The following is a 16,381-nucleotide window of genomic DNA, read 5'->3' as shown; positions in this document are numbered from 1 at the left end:
TTAAAAAGACTCAAGTTGTGCTCATGGCGGAGCTCTTTCTTACCTGAAACACGTGAAATGAAAGTTAAGAAAATAATGTCCGTGCTTGGTAGTACAGATGATTTTATCGGAACTCCGATGTTCCATTTCGATTCAATGTTCCCATCTCCATCTCGACTACGAAGATCCCGTGTTAAGGCGGGGACTTACCCATGAAATGTCTCTGGCTCGCCCCCTAAGGAGCAAATGAGCGTGGGATCAAATTGACCTCCGTTACGCCATAATTTACATCCTCGGTCCAAAAGATGCCACTGGCCTCAGGAGTAAAGCAGCGGAGGCCCATCGTCTGCTTATAAAAGACGAAAGGCGATTGCGAATTTGCGTTTGCTTCTTTTATTTTGTTTCCATCTCTCTCTCTCTCTCTTCCTCACTGTCTCTCTCTGCATCTGATTTTTGCTGCCTAACCTCAGACAGATACACTCAAAACACTGTCATGCGCCCTCCCTCCGATCCGTCAGAGCACAAATCCTAACGCACGCATCCAGCGCTCGTCTCCTCCTCCATAATGGCGTTCTGGTGGCCTCTGCTCGTCCTCGGATTCGCCTACGCCATTTGCAGGTTCCTCCTGATGCTCATTCCTCCCAGTGTGCCTTCGATCGAGGTCGAGACCTCCGACGGTAAGTCCTCCGCTTCGTTCCCGCCGTTTCATCAGCTTGCGGCCGTGTTGGCGATGGTGATAAGAGGATTCTCATCAGCGGTGTTGTGTTTGTTGCGATCGTGGCAGTTGTGGACGATGGAACTCAGACGAAAGAGAACAGCTACATCTACGTAAGTTTTTTTAAAATGCTGCTTAGATTTTTATCAAATGCTCGAGGTTATCAATCGTCTGCTCGTTCTTATTGGTTTGAGCTCGTTCGATATCCACGCACCTCTGTGTTTCTACAACAATGGTCGAATGCTTGATCCAGTTCAATTTCGTTTTAGGTTGAATGCTTAATATCTTTCATCTAGAGCTTGAGCTGCCTCTTTTACCTAGATGAATGCTCTTGAGAATGTAGTAATGATGATTCTAGAAGAAGTGATAGATTTCACGGTTTGTAAGAATAGAGAACTAACGATGTATTTGCAGATTCCTCCAAGAGGAAGGACGCAACAAGCTGATCGGAAAGTTCAGTGCTATGAACCTGCTACTATGAAATATTTGGGATACTTTCCAGCATTGACAACTGCGGAGGTTGGTAGTTTTATTATATACGTATTGTCGTTTGGAATTTCCAAGTGAGACTACCTTTTCTATTTCCATCTTACTTTAACTTGAGCTGCCTCTCGAATTTGCATCGAGGAAATTCAATTTCGAACTCGGGAAATGGCATGGCCTTGAATATACTCACATATGAATATTTGCTCACCGACTATTTTATGCAGCTGCATTTGTTTTTATATGTTTGGTCAGACCTCTGTTCCTCGGAAGATATTAAGTTTATGACTAATATATCTATTTGATGAATGACATAATTTCTCGTGCTCACAGGTCAAAGAGCGCGTGGCACAGGCAAGGAAGGCTCAGAAAATATGGGCTACCAGTAGCTTCAAGCAAAGGCGCCAGTTCCTAAGGATACTCTTGAAGTATATAATTGAGCACCAGGACCTGATCTGCGAGTAAGAATTCTGCTCTTATGGAAGAGGCCATTCATTTGCCCCTTGTGCTCACTAGGAATGGCAGGCAATAACTTGAAATGTCTGTCTAATTTAAATGCTACTTACTTGACAGGACAGCTATTGTTTACCAAGTGCCACTAACATGCCTTTCCCTTCTGGGTTTTAGTGAAAAGTGACATGTATATGGTGTTTAGTTCTCATTCATTACCTTTTCAGCTGAAAGATTCATTTGCAAGTTATGTGTGCCTCATATCATGTTCATTGTGCAGAATCTCTTCACGGGATACTGGAAAGACAATGGTTGATGCCTCTTTGGGAGAAATTATGACAACATGTGAGAAGATCACATGGCTTCTTTCAGAGGGTGAAAAATGGCTTAAACCTGAGTACAGGTATCAATTCCGACACCTGATATCCTCTATTTTTGTGCATATTCAATAATCAAAATGTTAAACTACTCTAATTTCAACTGTAGTTGTAGATTCTTTTCCCCCCTCCAGAACATTGGCAGCACTGAGTTTTTAAGCTCATGAACTTTATCTTTTATATTATGGGTTTTGGTCTTTCTCTGTTTAATATTTATTAAAATTTTTCTTAGTTCTAATTTATTTGTGTGCTTCTCTTAGGTACTGAAGAGTATATCTAATTTATTCTTAAATTACAAGTGCGTTGTATCTTGAGAAACCTTTTTTTGTAGATTTTAGGAAGTTCTTCCCTTCAATTATATCTGGTATATGTAGCTTCAATAAATTTCAAGCAGCTTGGTTTCTTGCTAGATTCCTTATTAATTCTGCACAACAATAGATTGTTCACTCCAACATTTGCAGATCTTCTGGGAGATCTATGCTTCATAAGAGAGCCAAAGTAGAATTCTACCCAATTGGTGTCGTGGGTGCCATTGTTTCATGGAACTATCCCTTTCACAATCTCTTTAATCCCATGCTAGCAGCGGTTTTTTCAGGAAATAGCATTGTGGTTAAGGTACTAAAATATTGGATTATATGGAGTGCTCCATTTATTGTAGTTTACAGTATTTATTAGCAGCCATCATTGAGTCCAATGATAGAATATCTTCTGCTTCTGCTTTAAAGAGTATGTTTTGATCTTTTATTTTAATCGAATTAGATGTGCTTGTTTGTAGGTCTCAGAGTATGCTAGTTGGTCCGGATGTTTCTACTTCCAGATAATTCAAGCAGCGCTTGCTGCTGTGGGGGCTCCAGAAAACCTGGTGGATGTTATAACGGGGTAACATACTTGGAGTTCTCTCTTTCCTCCGCTCGTGACTTAAAACTTGTAAAATACCAATCAAATTTTTTTTCCATTAGCTTTGCTGAAACAGGAGAAGCACTTGTATCTGCAGTTGACAAAATCATATTTGTTGGATCACCTGGTGTGGGAAAGCAGGTTGGTTTTGCTAATTTGATCAGCGGTTTTGTGGCACCCATCTAAATTCTGGACAAATAGTGATAGCTCCTTGCAAATATTTGTCTCTAATCGGATTTATCCTGAGATTCCTTTTATTAATTTTTCAGATAATGAGGAATGCTTCGGAGACATTGATACCAGTCACGCTTGAGCTTGGTGGGAAGGATGCATTCATTGTTTGTGATGATGTAGATGTCTCCCATGTATGTATTTTTCTAATTAATTAATTATTATTGTTGTTATTATTGTTTTTTTCTTTTGTGATGCCAGTAGGTTTTATTAGATTTTACCTTTTCTTTTTCCCATCTCCCATCTTGTAACGATGGAATTCTCTATTTAATATAGGTTGCGCAAGTTGCTGTTCGAGCTGCTCTTCAATCGAGTGGACAGAACTGTGCTGGAGCTGAAAGATTTTATGTTCACAAAGACATCTATTCTAAATTTATCAGTGAAGTATCAAAAATTGTGAAATCTGTTACGGCTGTAAGTGTCTTTTGACCCATTTACTGGATGTATGTAGACTAGCTTTTAACTTTTGCTTTTGTGCCATAGATGAATGGCAAATATCTTTATCTGAAGTTGATACTTGCAACCAACTTTAACTTTTACTTATTTAAGTTCCAATTGGATTCATGAACTAAAATGCCCCTGACAAGTAATTCCAATAATTTTCTAAGTATTCAAATTGAGTATATAAATTCATGTGCAAGATAATATTTCATGGGTCAACAACTTCAGATATTTGCCTGTACTTTCTTATTTCTTTTTAGAAACCTGAATAAAATGGTCAAAAATCCTCTGCAGGGTCCGCCACTCTTGGGAAAGTTTGATATGGGAGCCATCTGTGTGCAAGAGCATTCTGAAAAGCTCCAGAACCTTGTAAATGATGCCTTAGATAAAGGAGCAGAAATCATTGCTCGTGGAAGTTTTGGCAACTTAGGTGCAGATGCCGTTGATCAGTTCTTCCCACCAACTATAATTGTAAATGTCAACCATACAATGAACCTAATGAAAGAAGAGGTAAGGAAATGACTCCCTGGTTGATTCTGGATCAAAGTGTCTATATTGCATTTATGTGTGACATGTCAACCTTCCAAGCATACAAACATAAACAATTATAGCATATTTACTGGTGATGTAACGACTGTTCTGGGGACATTCTTTAGGAAACCACTGTATTGTGATCAATTTAAGTCTGAATACTTCAAATATTTGTTATCAAGAAAAAATTACTGAGGCTAGCCACTTACTAGCATGTGCGTAGTCGCTGCCTTTATGATGCCGATGTCCATCACATGCAGGCTTTTGGCCCAATCATGCCCATAATGAAATTTAGCACCGACGAAGAGGCAATTGCCCTTGCAAACGACTCGAATTATGGACTAGGTTGTGCTGTATTCTCTGGCAACCAGCGCCGTGCCAAAGCAATAGCCTCCCAGATACATTGCGGAGTTGCAGCAGTGAATGACTTCGCATCTACTTACATGTGTCAGGTGATCTACAATTCTGGGCATATTTTAAGTTGCTGTAGTATTCTTAAATATTCTGGGTATTCATAGGTGATTATAGTGGTTTCAGTTGATGGGAGGTTACACTGAGAGCTCTGATATACCAGCTGCTAAGAGGCATCAGTTTTAGGGGTTATTATTACAAAAGTGATTGCATTATTTACTCATCGGATCTGTAATAATTTCTCAACAGTTTATACAAATCCTTGACCCATAGTCAAAGCCCTTTAAGTCGCGCAGCAGATCAATAGACCAACGTGAAAGTGACTGACTGCATAAAATTACAAGGATGTTGAAGCCATATAGTTTGGGATGTTAGTATTGTGCTTGGTCATATTGAAGGAACAGTCGTTTTTTTATGTCAGTCGTTGCCATTTGGTGGGGTCAAGCACAGTGGATTTGGACGCTTTGCGGGCGTGGAAGGTTTGCGAGCTTGCTGCCTCGTTAAGTCGGTGGTTGAGGACAGATGGTGGCCTTACATCAAAACTATAATCCCGAAGCCTATTCAGGTATGCTTTGAAACTCACTCTAGCACACTCTTCTACTTGTCTGTTGCTGGGAAGAAAAAGAACAATCTATACCTATACCTGGTGGTAAATGGATGAATGGGTCGATGCTCAACAGGATCGGCAGCTTAGCTTAATTCTTCCTTGACTGTGTTTCTATCTTATGACAGTACCCTGTTGCTGAGAATGGGTTCGAGTTCCAGGAGTCACTCGTAGAAACACTCTATGGTTTGAGCATATGGGATCGCTTGAGAGCCTTAGTCAATGTTCTGAAGCTCCTCTCTGAGCAGAACCCGTCTTCCAGCAGCAAAAGGAGAAGTGACTAGGTAAGTCAAAAGGGCGAAGCCGGTGCGAGGTCCAAAGGGCTAACTGTTGCATATTCTTGGAATTCAGGGGGCTTTTTGGCTCCTCTAGTGTCATTTTTGCTCACCTGAGCTTTTCATCTCAGACCCTCTTCCTGCTAGATATGTCAGACTTCTGTTAATGATCAGGGGAAAAATCGCCCGCTTGCTAACATGATTGAACTCTCCCACTTCTGCCTGTTCTAGGTGTAGTTTCAAGGCACTTCAACCCGGATAGTAATTTGAGGTGAATTTGAGGGGGGGGGGGGGGGGGGGGGGGGGGAAGGTCCCTGTTCATGAAAGGAATCGTTTCTCTATGACAAAGGACCCAAAAATGACAGACTTCGTACTGCAATTTGTAATTGTTTGCCTTTTGAACTATCATGTTCCTCTCATGGTATTAACTATTAAGACCGTAAAATTTTAAGTTGATGAATAATTAACTGATGCATCTTCAGCACATTTATTCAGGGAGGGCATATCATAGCTGAACTGAGGACAGAATTTATGGAGATAATTATTATTTCTTGTTTGGCCAATATTATTACTGGAAAACACTGGAATTTAGTCGGGGTTAAGTTTGCAATTAGTGGATAAGTGCCTTGCCTATACAATTGAACTTAAATATAAATCTTCATGAAAATAAAAACTTAAATATAAATCAGTTGATCAATTGCACTTTTGATGTACCGAACGATAGATAACTTTCCCAATACAGGACATGCTCCCGTGCTTTCCCAATCATATGGGAAATTTGTTGTTTTAGCAAAGATAAGTACTTTAATCGATGACCGTTATTGAGAAAGAAATGTGATTAATACGTACAGAATGGAGCTCCGAGATTGGTCTTTATGATCATAAATCGTGTTTCAGTGCACAGGTTATCTCCCATTGAACTGCATCATCCTCGGGTAGTGTGCCATGGCGACTGTCCGATCCATGGCCGCTGCTTTGGCAATTCACTAATGCAACTGTGAACTTCAAGTTTTCCAAGGATGATGAATACATTAGCTGTTCATCCTGCGGTGGAGAGCATAGGCCGCGAGTCAAATAAAGAAGAGTAGGGATATGATTTTACTTACAGAGCCTAATACTGCTACTCTTTTAACTTCTTGAAGACATCTTATAAAGGTGGACGGTGTTCCTCTCTTTTCCTTTGTGCTTTTTCTTTTATTAATTTTCACAGGCAGGATTTGGCTATTATTTTTGTTAAACTTTGGCATAATTCTTCACAGCTGATCTAAAAAACACAATGAGTTTACGGGATACTTAACAAGACAAAAGAAGGAAATAGATGATGGGAAGCTTCAGGGTATAATCAAATGTCAAAAAATCGAGTATCAGCGCTAATTTAATCAGACGGTATAAGCTCTTGCAGTTATTCAACCCTGTAAACTTGCAAATATACTAACCTCATCTATAAACAAGGTTGAATTGGTTTAGAGACTTGCCTCAGGAAGATTATTGAACTCATCCGGAGATATCTGCAGCAACTCCGCGGCCGTTTGGCCTGTACACCATGCAACGACCTTCGCACTTTCATCTGTCAGCGTCATTCTCAGATAGAAAGAGCTGACGACTTCGGAAACAGATTCTTCGCGGCAGAATCTGCATCCTATGAGTCCATCAGGTTTCCTCATGACGAAGTGACCACAACGAGTGTGTGCATATCTCGTATCGATCCGGCATAGGTCAACTTGGTTAATCCACACCCTGCATATCTGTGTGAATGCATATGACGAAGAATCAAGACCTAGTAAATAAGAGTGAACCAAGAAGGTTCTCCAGCAAAACAAAAGAACACAAGACGACTAAAGACACCAGATATTTTATAAGAATACTAGAATGAAGATAAAACTTCAGTTACTATATGAACTTTTTCATGCACATGATTTGGTTAATATGGTGACTAGTGAGGTAATCTCTTTGCTGTAAGGGGTAGTTCCACTTTTGTAGTCATAGCCCCACACCTGAACTGGAATCTCATGATGGTAAAGAATGGTATATTTAGGACTCAGATTAGTTCCGTGCAAAGGGATCGAAATGAACTCCAAGAGGTTTGGCCTAGTGGTTAAAGAGGAGCTCCAGTATCCACCCAATCCCGGATTCGAAACCCTTTAGAGCCACCGGAGCGCCTTTGGTGTGATTGCCCGCTCCGTGCGTCGCCGGGGGTTTACGAAGTCCCAAGGATTAGTCGGGCGAAGCCTGGACACCCCGGGTTAGCCAAAAAAAAAAAGGGACCGAAATGGATGCGAGGTCTAGCACTGTCGCTTCAATGATTGAGTTAAATGATGGTGGTCTTACGTATGTAGAGCTGCTCTGCATGGATAAATCTGATAACCGTGACAGTTTGTGAAGACAGGATGAGTTCAGAATTGCTGGAAGGGTACTGAGATTAACAAGAGAAGCTCCAGTATTGTTCTCAGACCACAGTACTTCGAGGCTGCATCATGGAATTACCATTGTGTTATAGAATTAGCAATACCGTTGTGCTATAGAATTGACCAACCCGGACAATGATTGAAAGGAAAAACTGAATTGTTTTGAAAAGTCAGGGCAAATGCAAAGTATTGGGATGAGCCTGAGCTGAACGTGCTCACCGCTTATCTTTTGTTAGAGAGCATGTCAGTCCAGAGAAGTACACTGTATGACCATAGCTCAATCTTTTGAGTGACCTGAAAGATGGTTTAAGGCATTGTAGAATGAATAATGTACATCTACTTCATAGAATAATGTTGGATCACATTACCAGAATTTGGCAAAATAAAGCCTTGCCCAAATAGCTCCAGTTGTATCTTCAAGTCTTAAGGAGAATACAACATCTGAATAACTCCCGTCTCTATGTATGTCTGTAACAACAGCATAGAGGCTGATTCCCGTCATTTTGTCTCGCAGGTCACTTACAAATGGCTGCAATGGAGGATAAACATTCGGTAATTGAAAATATCAAAAAACGATTGTTTTCGAATTTCTGAGGTTTGTGTTTCTGAGACAGGAGAAATGTCATTCTCTGGGAGGAGGAAAAAAAAAAGACCTTGCTCATTCTAACTACTTTGAAAGTCAGATTCCATCTCAGTGGAGGCAGATTATTGGAAAAGATACTCACTTTAAAGAAACAAAATTAATGCGTCAAATTTCAGGACAGGAATCTGGAATAGGAAGATTGGCAAGCACTCCTTTCGAATTGAGGATCTCGTCATTTTATGATTTTTGTGTATCAGATTTTTCAGAGCTTCACTCAACTTATCTTGTTTTTCAGGATGCTGATATCATCAATGAGTTTTCTGAGTTCAAGAGTTACCTCACTTTAAACTCACTTTCATTTGTTTTCTGTTTTGATGAATGTTTTCTGCAATTTAACAGTTACATTAAGATCATTCCTTCCTCTCGGATAAATGAATGGATAAAGAACTCACTTGAAAGGGATAATTCGTGAAGTCAACCGATCCCTGAGAATCACATGGCAAAGTCACTTGAGAAACCGTTGTAGCTTGGCTAGGATCTAGCATGGCCAGCAATCGTGATCCTTGATATCGATTTTGTGACAATGCTACAGATACCTGATAGAGAAAAGAGTTAGCTTCATAATATTGGGGGAAATAACTATTTTACTTAAACAGAGAGTCACGACATACTTGTTCCTCATGCTGGATAAAGGGCACCAAATATAATTGTGTGGCGCTACCATATTCAAGACATAGTTCTTCTGCCATTTCAAGACCACTCTCCACAGAACTTGCAATGTAGGGTCTGTCCAGTGCTATCATACTCCCAATACTGTAAACGAAGATTGCTTGAGTAAGGCGTTCGCAAAGTATTATGGAAGTGCATCTAGACAGTCATTACCTGAAAAGATTGGCAAGGACGATTTGGTCACCCCACAAGAGGAACTTTAGCTTGTCACCATCATTATCAACAAGAGTGATTTGTTTCCTTTTTAAACTTCCTATCCCTCCTTGAATTTCCTCTGATCCAATTGACTCGATCCTGAGTAATATGAGAATAAGTAAGATACTCCCACAGATTAATAGCACAGGTTTTGTTAAGGATGGCCGGCATAATCTGACTAAGTTTCTCTAGCCCTGTACCCTGAAGATGGCACTGTTGATGCCTTATGATACTCTTGGACTGATTACAGTATCTAAAGGTGAAGTTGCTTGGAGTGACCAAGCTTGCTAACACCAGATGTGTCCAGCTTGACTAAATAAAAAATCAATTTAATGTGGTATGAGGTTGTTCATAATTTTTACCAGCTCAAAGCCTATGTCTGGTTTCATTTTCACTCGCATAATCTATAATGTAATGCGCTGGTCAAAAGCATTTCTTTATTTTAAGAATTTACAATGTCTACTTAGTTCCTTTAAATAATAATTAGAGCCCTACCTTGCATATAGTGAATAAGAAACCCCTTTGTTGGCTGCATCCGGGGAAATGGAAGCAAATGAATCCGAACAAAACTGAGCTCCTAAAAGCATAGCATCATCATCCTGTTCCTGCAATATCCAATATAAAAGCGAAATTATGGAAATGAAACAGGAAGAAAATAAATGCCATGCTATACTTTTAGCTTTTTACTAACAATATAATGGTCGACCTTTGTCCAAAGTAGGCTTATCCTTATCCCACTTAAGATTGTCAAAAACGAATAAGAGAGAGCTTCGATGTTCACCTCATCCAATAGTATCACAAGATATTCTGTTGGTAGAAGACGCATATAACCAGATCCTTCAGCAGCAGTTCGAAGATGACATCCAGTCAAGAAAATCTCCCTACCCTTCCTCAGTATACCATTTTGAGTATTCACCAAATCATAGTATCTGTAGCAGTAACAGACAAGCTATTAACTAAAACTTGGACCAGAAACTTAAACAGGACCACCACCACATAAAATATAACTACTATTCTTCCAGTTTCACTTCCAATACCAAAATTACGTCTATGATACTTCCCATGGCAAATGGCATGTCAAATTACATTGGCATTACAGAAATAACCTCATGAGATGTTGGTAGTGGACCGTGACAGAAAATCACACCACAGTATAGGATACCTACGATGCAGAAAAAGATCTATAGTGTTGGAGCTCCAGAAATCGCCCAGACTGAGCATGTAGATGTTTGTGCCTGAAAGAAAATTAACAATTAGCAAGAGATACAATGTCATTGCTGAAATTGAATAATAACCGAACAGTATAGCAATTTCTTTACAGACCAAAATGGAAATAATATATGAGCAGAACAAAGATTGCTCCCCAAGTTGAAGCATAACTAATAAATGTTCTATTTACTAGCTGATGGATAACATGCATAATCATAAAGAAGAAACACTCTTCGGATGTACTTTTTACAATTTATGGTTAGGAGATATACAGCTCAGAAGTAATATTCATATTACCTGGAAGCACATAGGCATCAACAATAACCACTTCCAACACGCTACTCAAAGATAAGAAGTTTTTCTTATATATCGAGTCGATTGTGACAGTGTTTGGAAGCTTTGTTCTCCGGTGCTTACTCTTCAACTGTTTGATACACTCTGGCCTTTTCCTAGAGGAAGCCACCCTGTTCTGCTCACCCCATGCCTGTAGAACAAAGCTGAGAACCATGAAAACAGTATCACATCTGGAGACTTATCAACCTGCCCATCTACTCAATTCTAATTGCCGCTGAAACTAAATTACAGCAGTAGATGGTGAAAATGGACAAAACTCTGGCCAAGATAACCGAAAAGATGGCAGCAAAAGCATAATTGTAGTCAATTCATAGTTCATTTGGAAGCACGGAAAGAGGCTGAGAAATGTGAAAATGACCGAAGAAATTCATCGAGCTCAGTCATCCTATATGCTGCGCTCAGCTCGTTGTACTAATCGAAGATCAACTCCAAAATCAGCAAACCACCATTATAGTCAATGATCTATTGATCTGCCCATCTATTAACTCTAAGCACATACTGTCAAAACCGTAATCATGTGTTCTAAAATCTAACAACCTAATATGCTCATCCCACGCATTCAGCGCATTCCAGAAACCAGCAAATAACCGCAACAGTCAATAGTCGAAGAATCTGATCCAGGGCATTTGAAGAACAGGAAGTTCTGAGAAAAGTGAAGAAAGACTACGAATCGAGCGACCTCAAAAGAGATCTTATATGCTCAACATTTTACCGTTCTCACCTGAGACAGATCGGAGAGCAGAATAGCAGCGGTGACTCCGCTGGAGTAAGCAATGCAAGTCCTGAGGATTCTGCTGGCGATCCAGCTCCACCCTGGCCCCACCGGCTCTTCTCCGCCATCGCCGTTCTGCTCGCGACTTGCATCTTTGCTTCAGGCGACAGTGCGGACCTCGCGTACCCGATGAATGCGAGGAAGGAATCTTCTGCAAGGCGTCGATCGACCTCCATCGCAGTGGATTCCCCGTCTCCGTTGTAAGCAGGCATTTCGCCGGAGAAGATAATCTCGCCGGTCTGCTGTCAGCTGGGAAGTGAAGTGTGAGGGCCCTCATATAGGGATTTGGGAGGGAAAGGATGGGGAGGGGTTGCGGTTTCCGCGCGGATTTTGAATTGGCGCCGCCCCAGTTTAAGGAGAGCTACACCTACCCCCGGTGCATATAAGCCCAAGACTAAACACAGAGGCCCACACAACTGGGGCCCACGGCACCTGGAGCGCGTATTTTTTTTTTTCTGTTCTGAGTGCGAGAACATTTAGCATGTTTTTTTGGGGGAAAAATGCTGTCATTCGCTACAAACATGTATTATGGACATACATGCGTGCGTTATATCCTTTACACAAAATATTGATCGTACCATAGGTTGAGAACTAAATCCAACATTTTCCAACCAACCCGGATTGATTTGCATCATCTGACACTTATCCCCTTGAATAAAGTCTTGAGATCAAGTGGAGGAAATTCAAGTCGAAGAATTTTCCCTTTAATGGATTGATTTGATTTGAACTGAATTAGTTAAAACTCAATTACGTTTAGGATCCCTTGAATAAAGTCTTGAGATCAAGTGGAGGAAATTCAAGTCGAAGAGTTTTCCCTTTAATGGATTGATTTGATTTAAACTGAATTAATTGAAATTCAATTACGTTTAGGATGCACACCAAAAAAAGAAAAGGAAAAAAAAACACTTTCCCCGATAAAATTTTAGGCAAAATTCTCAAATCCGTCTATCTCCGTCCCCTGGCAAGACACCCTAATGTTGCCTCGAATAAAATTAACGCAGCTTCATACATCTCAAGAGGGCATCTCAACGATGGAAGGCATTTTGACACAGCCTTCAACCTGTTAGGCTATTCAAGTTAGCCCTAACTCCACAGGACGAAGTAACAAAGTTCAAAGCGCGCATAAGTTCCATGGGGAAATACTGCTCCATGGAAAACAGAATCAGATAACAGATAACCAATTACAGGATATAAGAACAAGGGGAGAAAAGGACAACAGAAATGTAAAAAACCATGAATTTGTACAAGGAGAGGTGAAGCACAAAGCTGAATTCACTAATCCTACCGTCTCCACATATGTAAATCTCAACCAGAGACAATGCCATCCCCTATTTGTTCTGCAAGACCCCCATCAATGCAGAGCAATACAAATGCACAAAGGTCGACTGACCCCTTGCATAACACCCCGAGCAACAAAGAGCTTGCTCAGCACCTTCAGGGGATGCTCTTGGTTTTGGTATAATCCTGCTCACCAGCTGCGAGGATGTCCCAACTCATATTTCCTGTTTGAGAGTCACGTTTACGATTGATATGGGAGATTTGGGGTGGTATTGCTCATCTGTTTCCAAGCCTTCGATTTTCTAATAGCAAGCACCACGAAGAAAGAGCGAATGTATAAGGAATGATTCTAATGAAGAGGAACTCCCCAACAAAGATTTGAATTACCTTTACTACATTTTCTCCACCGATGACGCGTCCAAACATGATAAGCTTATCATCAAAGTCAGGGATAGAGGCAGTGGTGATGATGAGATCGAAACTCTTGTCATCTAACCCTTTCTTGGAAGTTCCCAGCATGAATGCGTCATGCTTGCGCCTGGTTAGCAGGTGTGATAAAGAGTGCATCAGCTATGTTTTTCTTTCATCTTTTCCTGGAATGAGTAGAAATACAGTGTATGCAATTGATCGTACAATGACTTCATAGAACCAGAATACCTCGGCACAAGTTGAGTGCGAAGCAAGTAGTTTTTATCACATGTTGAAAAGGTATCCCTTTGAATTCCCCCTTTTGACTGCCAATAACACAAATTCAGTAGTGTTATACAAGATCAACATGTTGAGTGAGTCAATATATGGGGAATCGTGGTCTGAGCAATTTTTAACTGAACATCAGGCTTAGGTTTGGTCTGAGTTCAGGGATTTTTACGCAGAGGCATGAAATGAATTTGAATAATTTGAGGAAAAAATGACTGGTGAAATAAGCATGACTTATCGAGCAACTTCTTCTGTTGTGAGGAAGAGGAAGCCCCGTCTCCACTTAAGCATCGTTAAATCTTGGCTTTGGAGGTGTAACATTGAATAAACGTGCTCAATAGGAGTAGAAACAAGTTGACAGGAAAACTCACCACAGGTCTAAGAATTTGTCCACAATACCCGGTGCAACATCTTTAGAAAGCTCTACTTTTATATCACCCTTTGATGTACTTAAGATCTACAGAAACTCCATCAGAGAACGTCATCAATTAGCAAAAAGGAGAACCAAATACCAAACAAATAACAGACAGATCTGATGCCAATAAGAAAACAAGATAGAGAACTATAAATTTGTTAAAGCACTGCCTATTTTAACAAGCAAAGTTTCAAACATAAAGGAAGTGCAAATTGTCTCCAGCATCCAGACAGTGATCTCAATAATTTTAAAAAAAAAACATATATATATATATATATTGACTCCTTGGTAATAGAAGCTAATAAAGTAGCATAACTTTCTAAGTTCCATCAGAGATTGGCATCAATTCTTTAATTGATAAATTATAGTAGTCAATCCACAATAATCGACATATATTAGTACATTAGAGCAAACAAAAGAGAAAAACTGAGAGAAATAAAGAGAGAACATAAATAGTACCATATATTCGTAACTAGAAATTTATATACAAGCTATCAAAATGCCCTTAACAAACCTACATTAGATACAGTCAGCTAAAAAAATTGCCTCATGCCTCAAGTCAATATGATACTTATCAGGTCAAACATATGCGCAGCACAAAAGGAATTGTTCACCATGATCTAAGGTTTGAGAGAGCTTACAGCATATCCAGGAAGATCATATTGCCGTGATAATTCATCATGGACATCTGATTCATGAACCTAAAAACAAAAATAAATAATAAAATCAAACCGTTCAAGATAGAAAAAAGATAAAATAGTTAGCATGAGTATACAAACTATATGTTTGATACGCGTAAACCAACCAATTTCAAACTGCTTCTCATTTCATTGGATGCAGTTTTCGAAATTCCCAATGAAAGAGAAAGAAAGAACTCATTTTGATATCGGCTAACAGAACCAAGTTGATGGTACCTCAGGCTCAGAGTTCTTTAAGCCAACACCTGTTTGCTCCATAGACCTGCAAGCACATCAACATAATCTAAATTAATAGCCAAACAACAGATATAAGTGCATCTCTGCATACTGCATTTTCATTTCTGTCAGCAGAAAAAAATGTGATCATAAAATGCAATCGCTAAGTGGGGAGAACCCATTTTAGTTGAATTAGTGGGAAACCGACTGAGAAACAAATGAACACGAGAAACAAAGAGAGAAGAATGGACAGCTAACCTTCGTGACCAGTGCCTAAACGTGGCAACCATGGACAATGATATAAGCCCAATGATCAGTGCGTACAAGATTATCGTAGCAATACTGATACGATTCGGTCCTTTCTTCTTTTTACTCTGAAGCAATAGAGTCTGGGGTTTTATCCGAGCCATGTTGCGTGAATCTCTCGACTACAATAGCTTCAGCCCACTAGAGCAGAGAAACCTGAACAGATGCAAATTCAGTAGTTACATTTCAATGCTATGTTCCATTGCATCTACCCGATTAGGAAATCCTCGAGCACACAAGTTACCAAAAATAGTAATGTGTATAGCTGAAATTAGTACAATTCTCGATTGGTGCCGAACTTGCACCGAGAAGACTATTCTCACAGCACATAGAATTTGCTCTGATGCTCGGAAGAACGAGTCCGACCGGATCTCATCTCACAATGAATCGCAGTTTTGAATCGAACGTCAATCAGATCGCTGACGCTTCAAAGTATACTTAATCGAGATCCCAAACCAAACTAACCATAAAGGAATGGAATCCCTGGACAAAACAAGCGCGGACTAATCAAAAGCCACACAGAACCAAAATCCTACGGATTTACCGAAAGGAGCATCCCCGCAGCTCAGAGATGGAACTCCGCCGTACAGACCCGAGACGAGAAGAGGCGATGGGAGTAAGAGCTCGAGGACTGCGAAGTAGTGAACTACCTCAAGCTGCTGTGGAGCTGAGCCGGCGCCGTTGGGTTCTGTTAGGGTGTAGACCCGATGTCTTCGAGATCCGGTCCATGCTCCGAATACCTGCAAAAGGGGAGTGTCGGGGAGGGCTTCCGATTTCCCTCAAATTAACCGCCTGGTATAATACATGTTATTTTCTTTTGCTAATCCGAATGTTCGGTTTCGCCCGATTAATTTTGAGACTCTGTGAATTTCTGACGGAGCACAAAATGAATAATTACATCAAAGGCACTCTAATGATTCCTTATTCGAACCCGAGATCAGATGTAAACTTAAACACACTTTAATCGTTTGGTCAAATTCGTTAGAGGAGTTGGTGTAATATATGTTATTGAATTGACGGGATGGGAGCATGTACGCTCTCTCTCTCACACACGCACACATATTTGTGCATATATATATATATATAGTGAAGTAAGGATAATTCAGGGCCTTTACGGGTTGGACTCTGCTC

At 40.2% G+C, this 16,381-nt stretch overlaps 3 protein-coding genes across 5 annotated transcripts; 1 reads left to right on the top strand and 2 right to left on the bottom strand.

Moving 5' to 3' along the window:
- The first annotated feature begins 330 nt into the window (after window positions 1–330).
- Window positions 331–6,575, top strand: LOC116207498 (aldehyde dehydrogenase 22A1). Of its 2 annotated transcripts, none has more exons than XM_031540459.1 (15): window positions 331–656; window positions 764–807; window positions 1,109–1,213; window positions 1,511–1,638; window positions 1,908–2,030; window positions 2,466–2,619; window positions 2,780–2,883; window positions 2,964–3,042; window positions 3,171–3,266; window positions 3,409–3,546; window positions 3,868–4,083; window positions 4,365–4,556; window positions 4,937–5,080; window positions 5,248–5,403; window positions 6,299–6,575. In XM_031540459.1, the coding sequence occupies exons 1-14, from the start codon at window positions 545–547 to the stop codon at window positions 5,401–5,403; spliced, it is 1,791 nt and encodes a 596-aa protein (XP_031396319.1). In that variant the 5' UTR covers window positions 331–544; the 3' UTR covers window positions 6,299–6,575. The 2 variants fall into 2 exon arrangements, with proteins under 2 accessions (XP_031396319.1, XP_031396318.1); XM_031540458.1 differs by having other exon boundaries at window positions 6,292–6,575.
- On the bottom strand, window positions 6,052–12,047 carry LOC116207497. Its single transcript, XM_031540457.1, is given in 14 exon segments — window positions 6,052–6,438; window positions 6,870–7,139; window positions 7,723–7,861; window positions 8,019–8,093; window positions 8,168–8,328; window positions 8,835–8,978; window positions 9,054–9,195; window positions 9,265–9,405; window positions 9,802–9,911; window positions 10,088–10,235; window positions 10,469–10,541; window positions 10,813–10,999; window positions 11,591–11,739; window positions 11,742–12,047. Coding segments are annotated over 14 exon segments (2,016 nt in total). The 5' UTR covers window positions 11,854–12,047; the 3' UTR covers window positions 6,052–6,273.
- A 696-nt stretch (window positions 12,048–12,743) lies between these two features.
- Window positions 12,744–16,054, bottom strand: LOC116209308 (peptidyl-prolyl cis-trans isomerase CYP21-4). Of its 2 annotated transcripts, none has more exons than XM_031542910.1 (8): window positions 15,901–16,054; window positions 15,203–15,406; window positions 14,945–14,990; window positions 14,672–14,731; window positions 13,987–14,072; window positions 13,577–13,653; window positions 13,307–13,457; window positions 12,744–13,221 (listed from the first exon to the last, which is right to left on the bottom strand). In XM_031542910.1, the coding sequence occupies exons 2-7, from the start codon at window positions 15,352–15,354 to the stop codon at window positions 13,411–13,413; spliced, it is 468 nt and encodes a 155-aa protein (XP_031398770.1). In that variant the 5' UTR covers window positions 15,355–15,406; window positions 15,901–16,054; the 3' UTR covers window positions 12,744–13,221; window positions 13,307–13,410. The 2 variants fall into 2 exon arrangements, with proteins under 2 accessions (XP_031398770.1, XP_031398769.1); XM_031542909.1 differs by having other exon boundaries at window positions 15,795–16,051.
- Between the last annotated feature and the right edge of the window lie 327 nt (window positions 16,055–16,381).

The sequence above is a fragment of the Punica granatum genome, chromosome 5 (assembly GCF_007655135.1).
Source record: "Punica granatum isolate Tunisia-2019 chromosome 5, ASM765513v2, whole genome shotgun sequence".
Lineage (NCBI taxonomy): Eukaryota > Viridiplantae > Streptophyta > Magnoliopsida > Myrtales > Lythraceae > Punica > Punica granatum.
The sequence above is the reverse complement of the archived record's forward strand: the minus strand, read 5'-3'. Positions and strand labels throughout refer to the sequence as shown.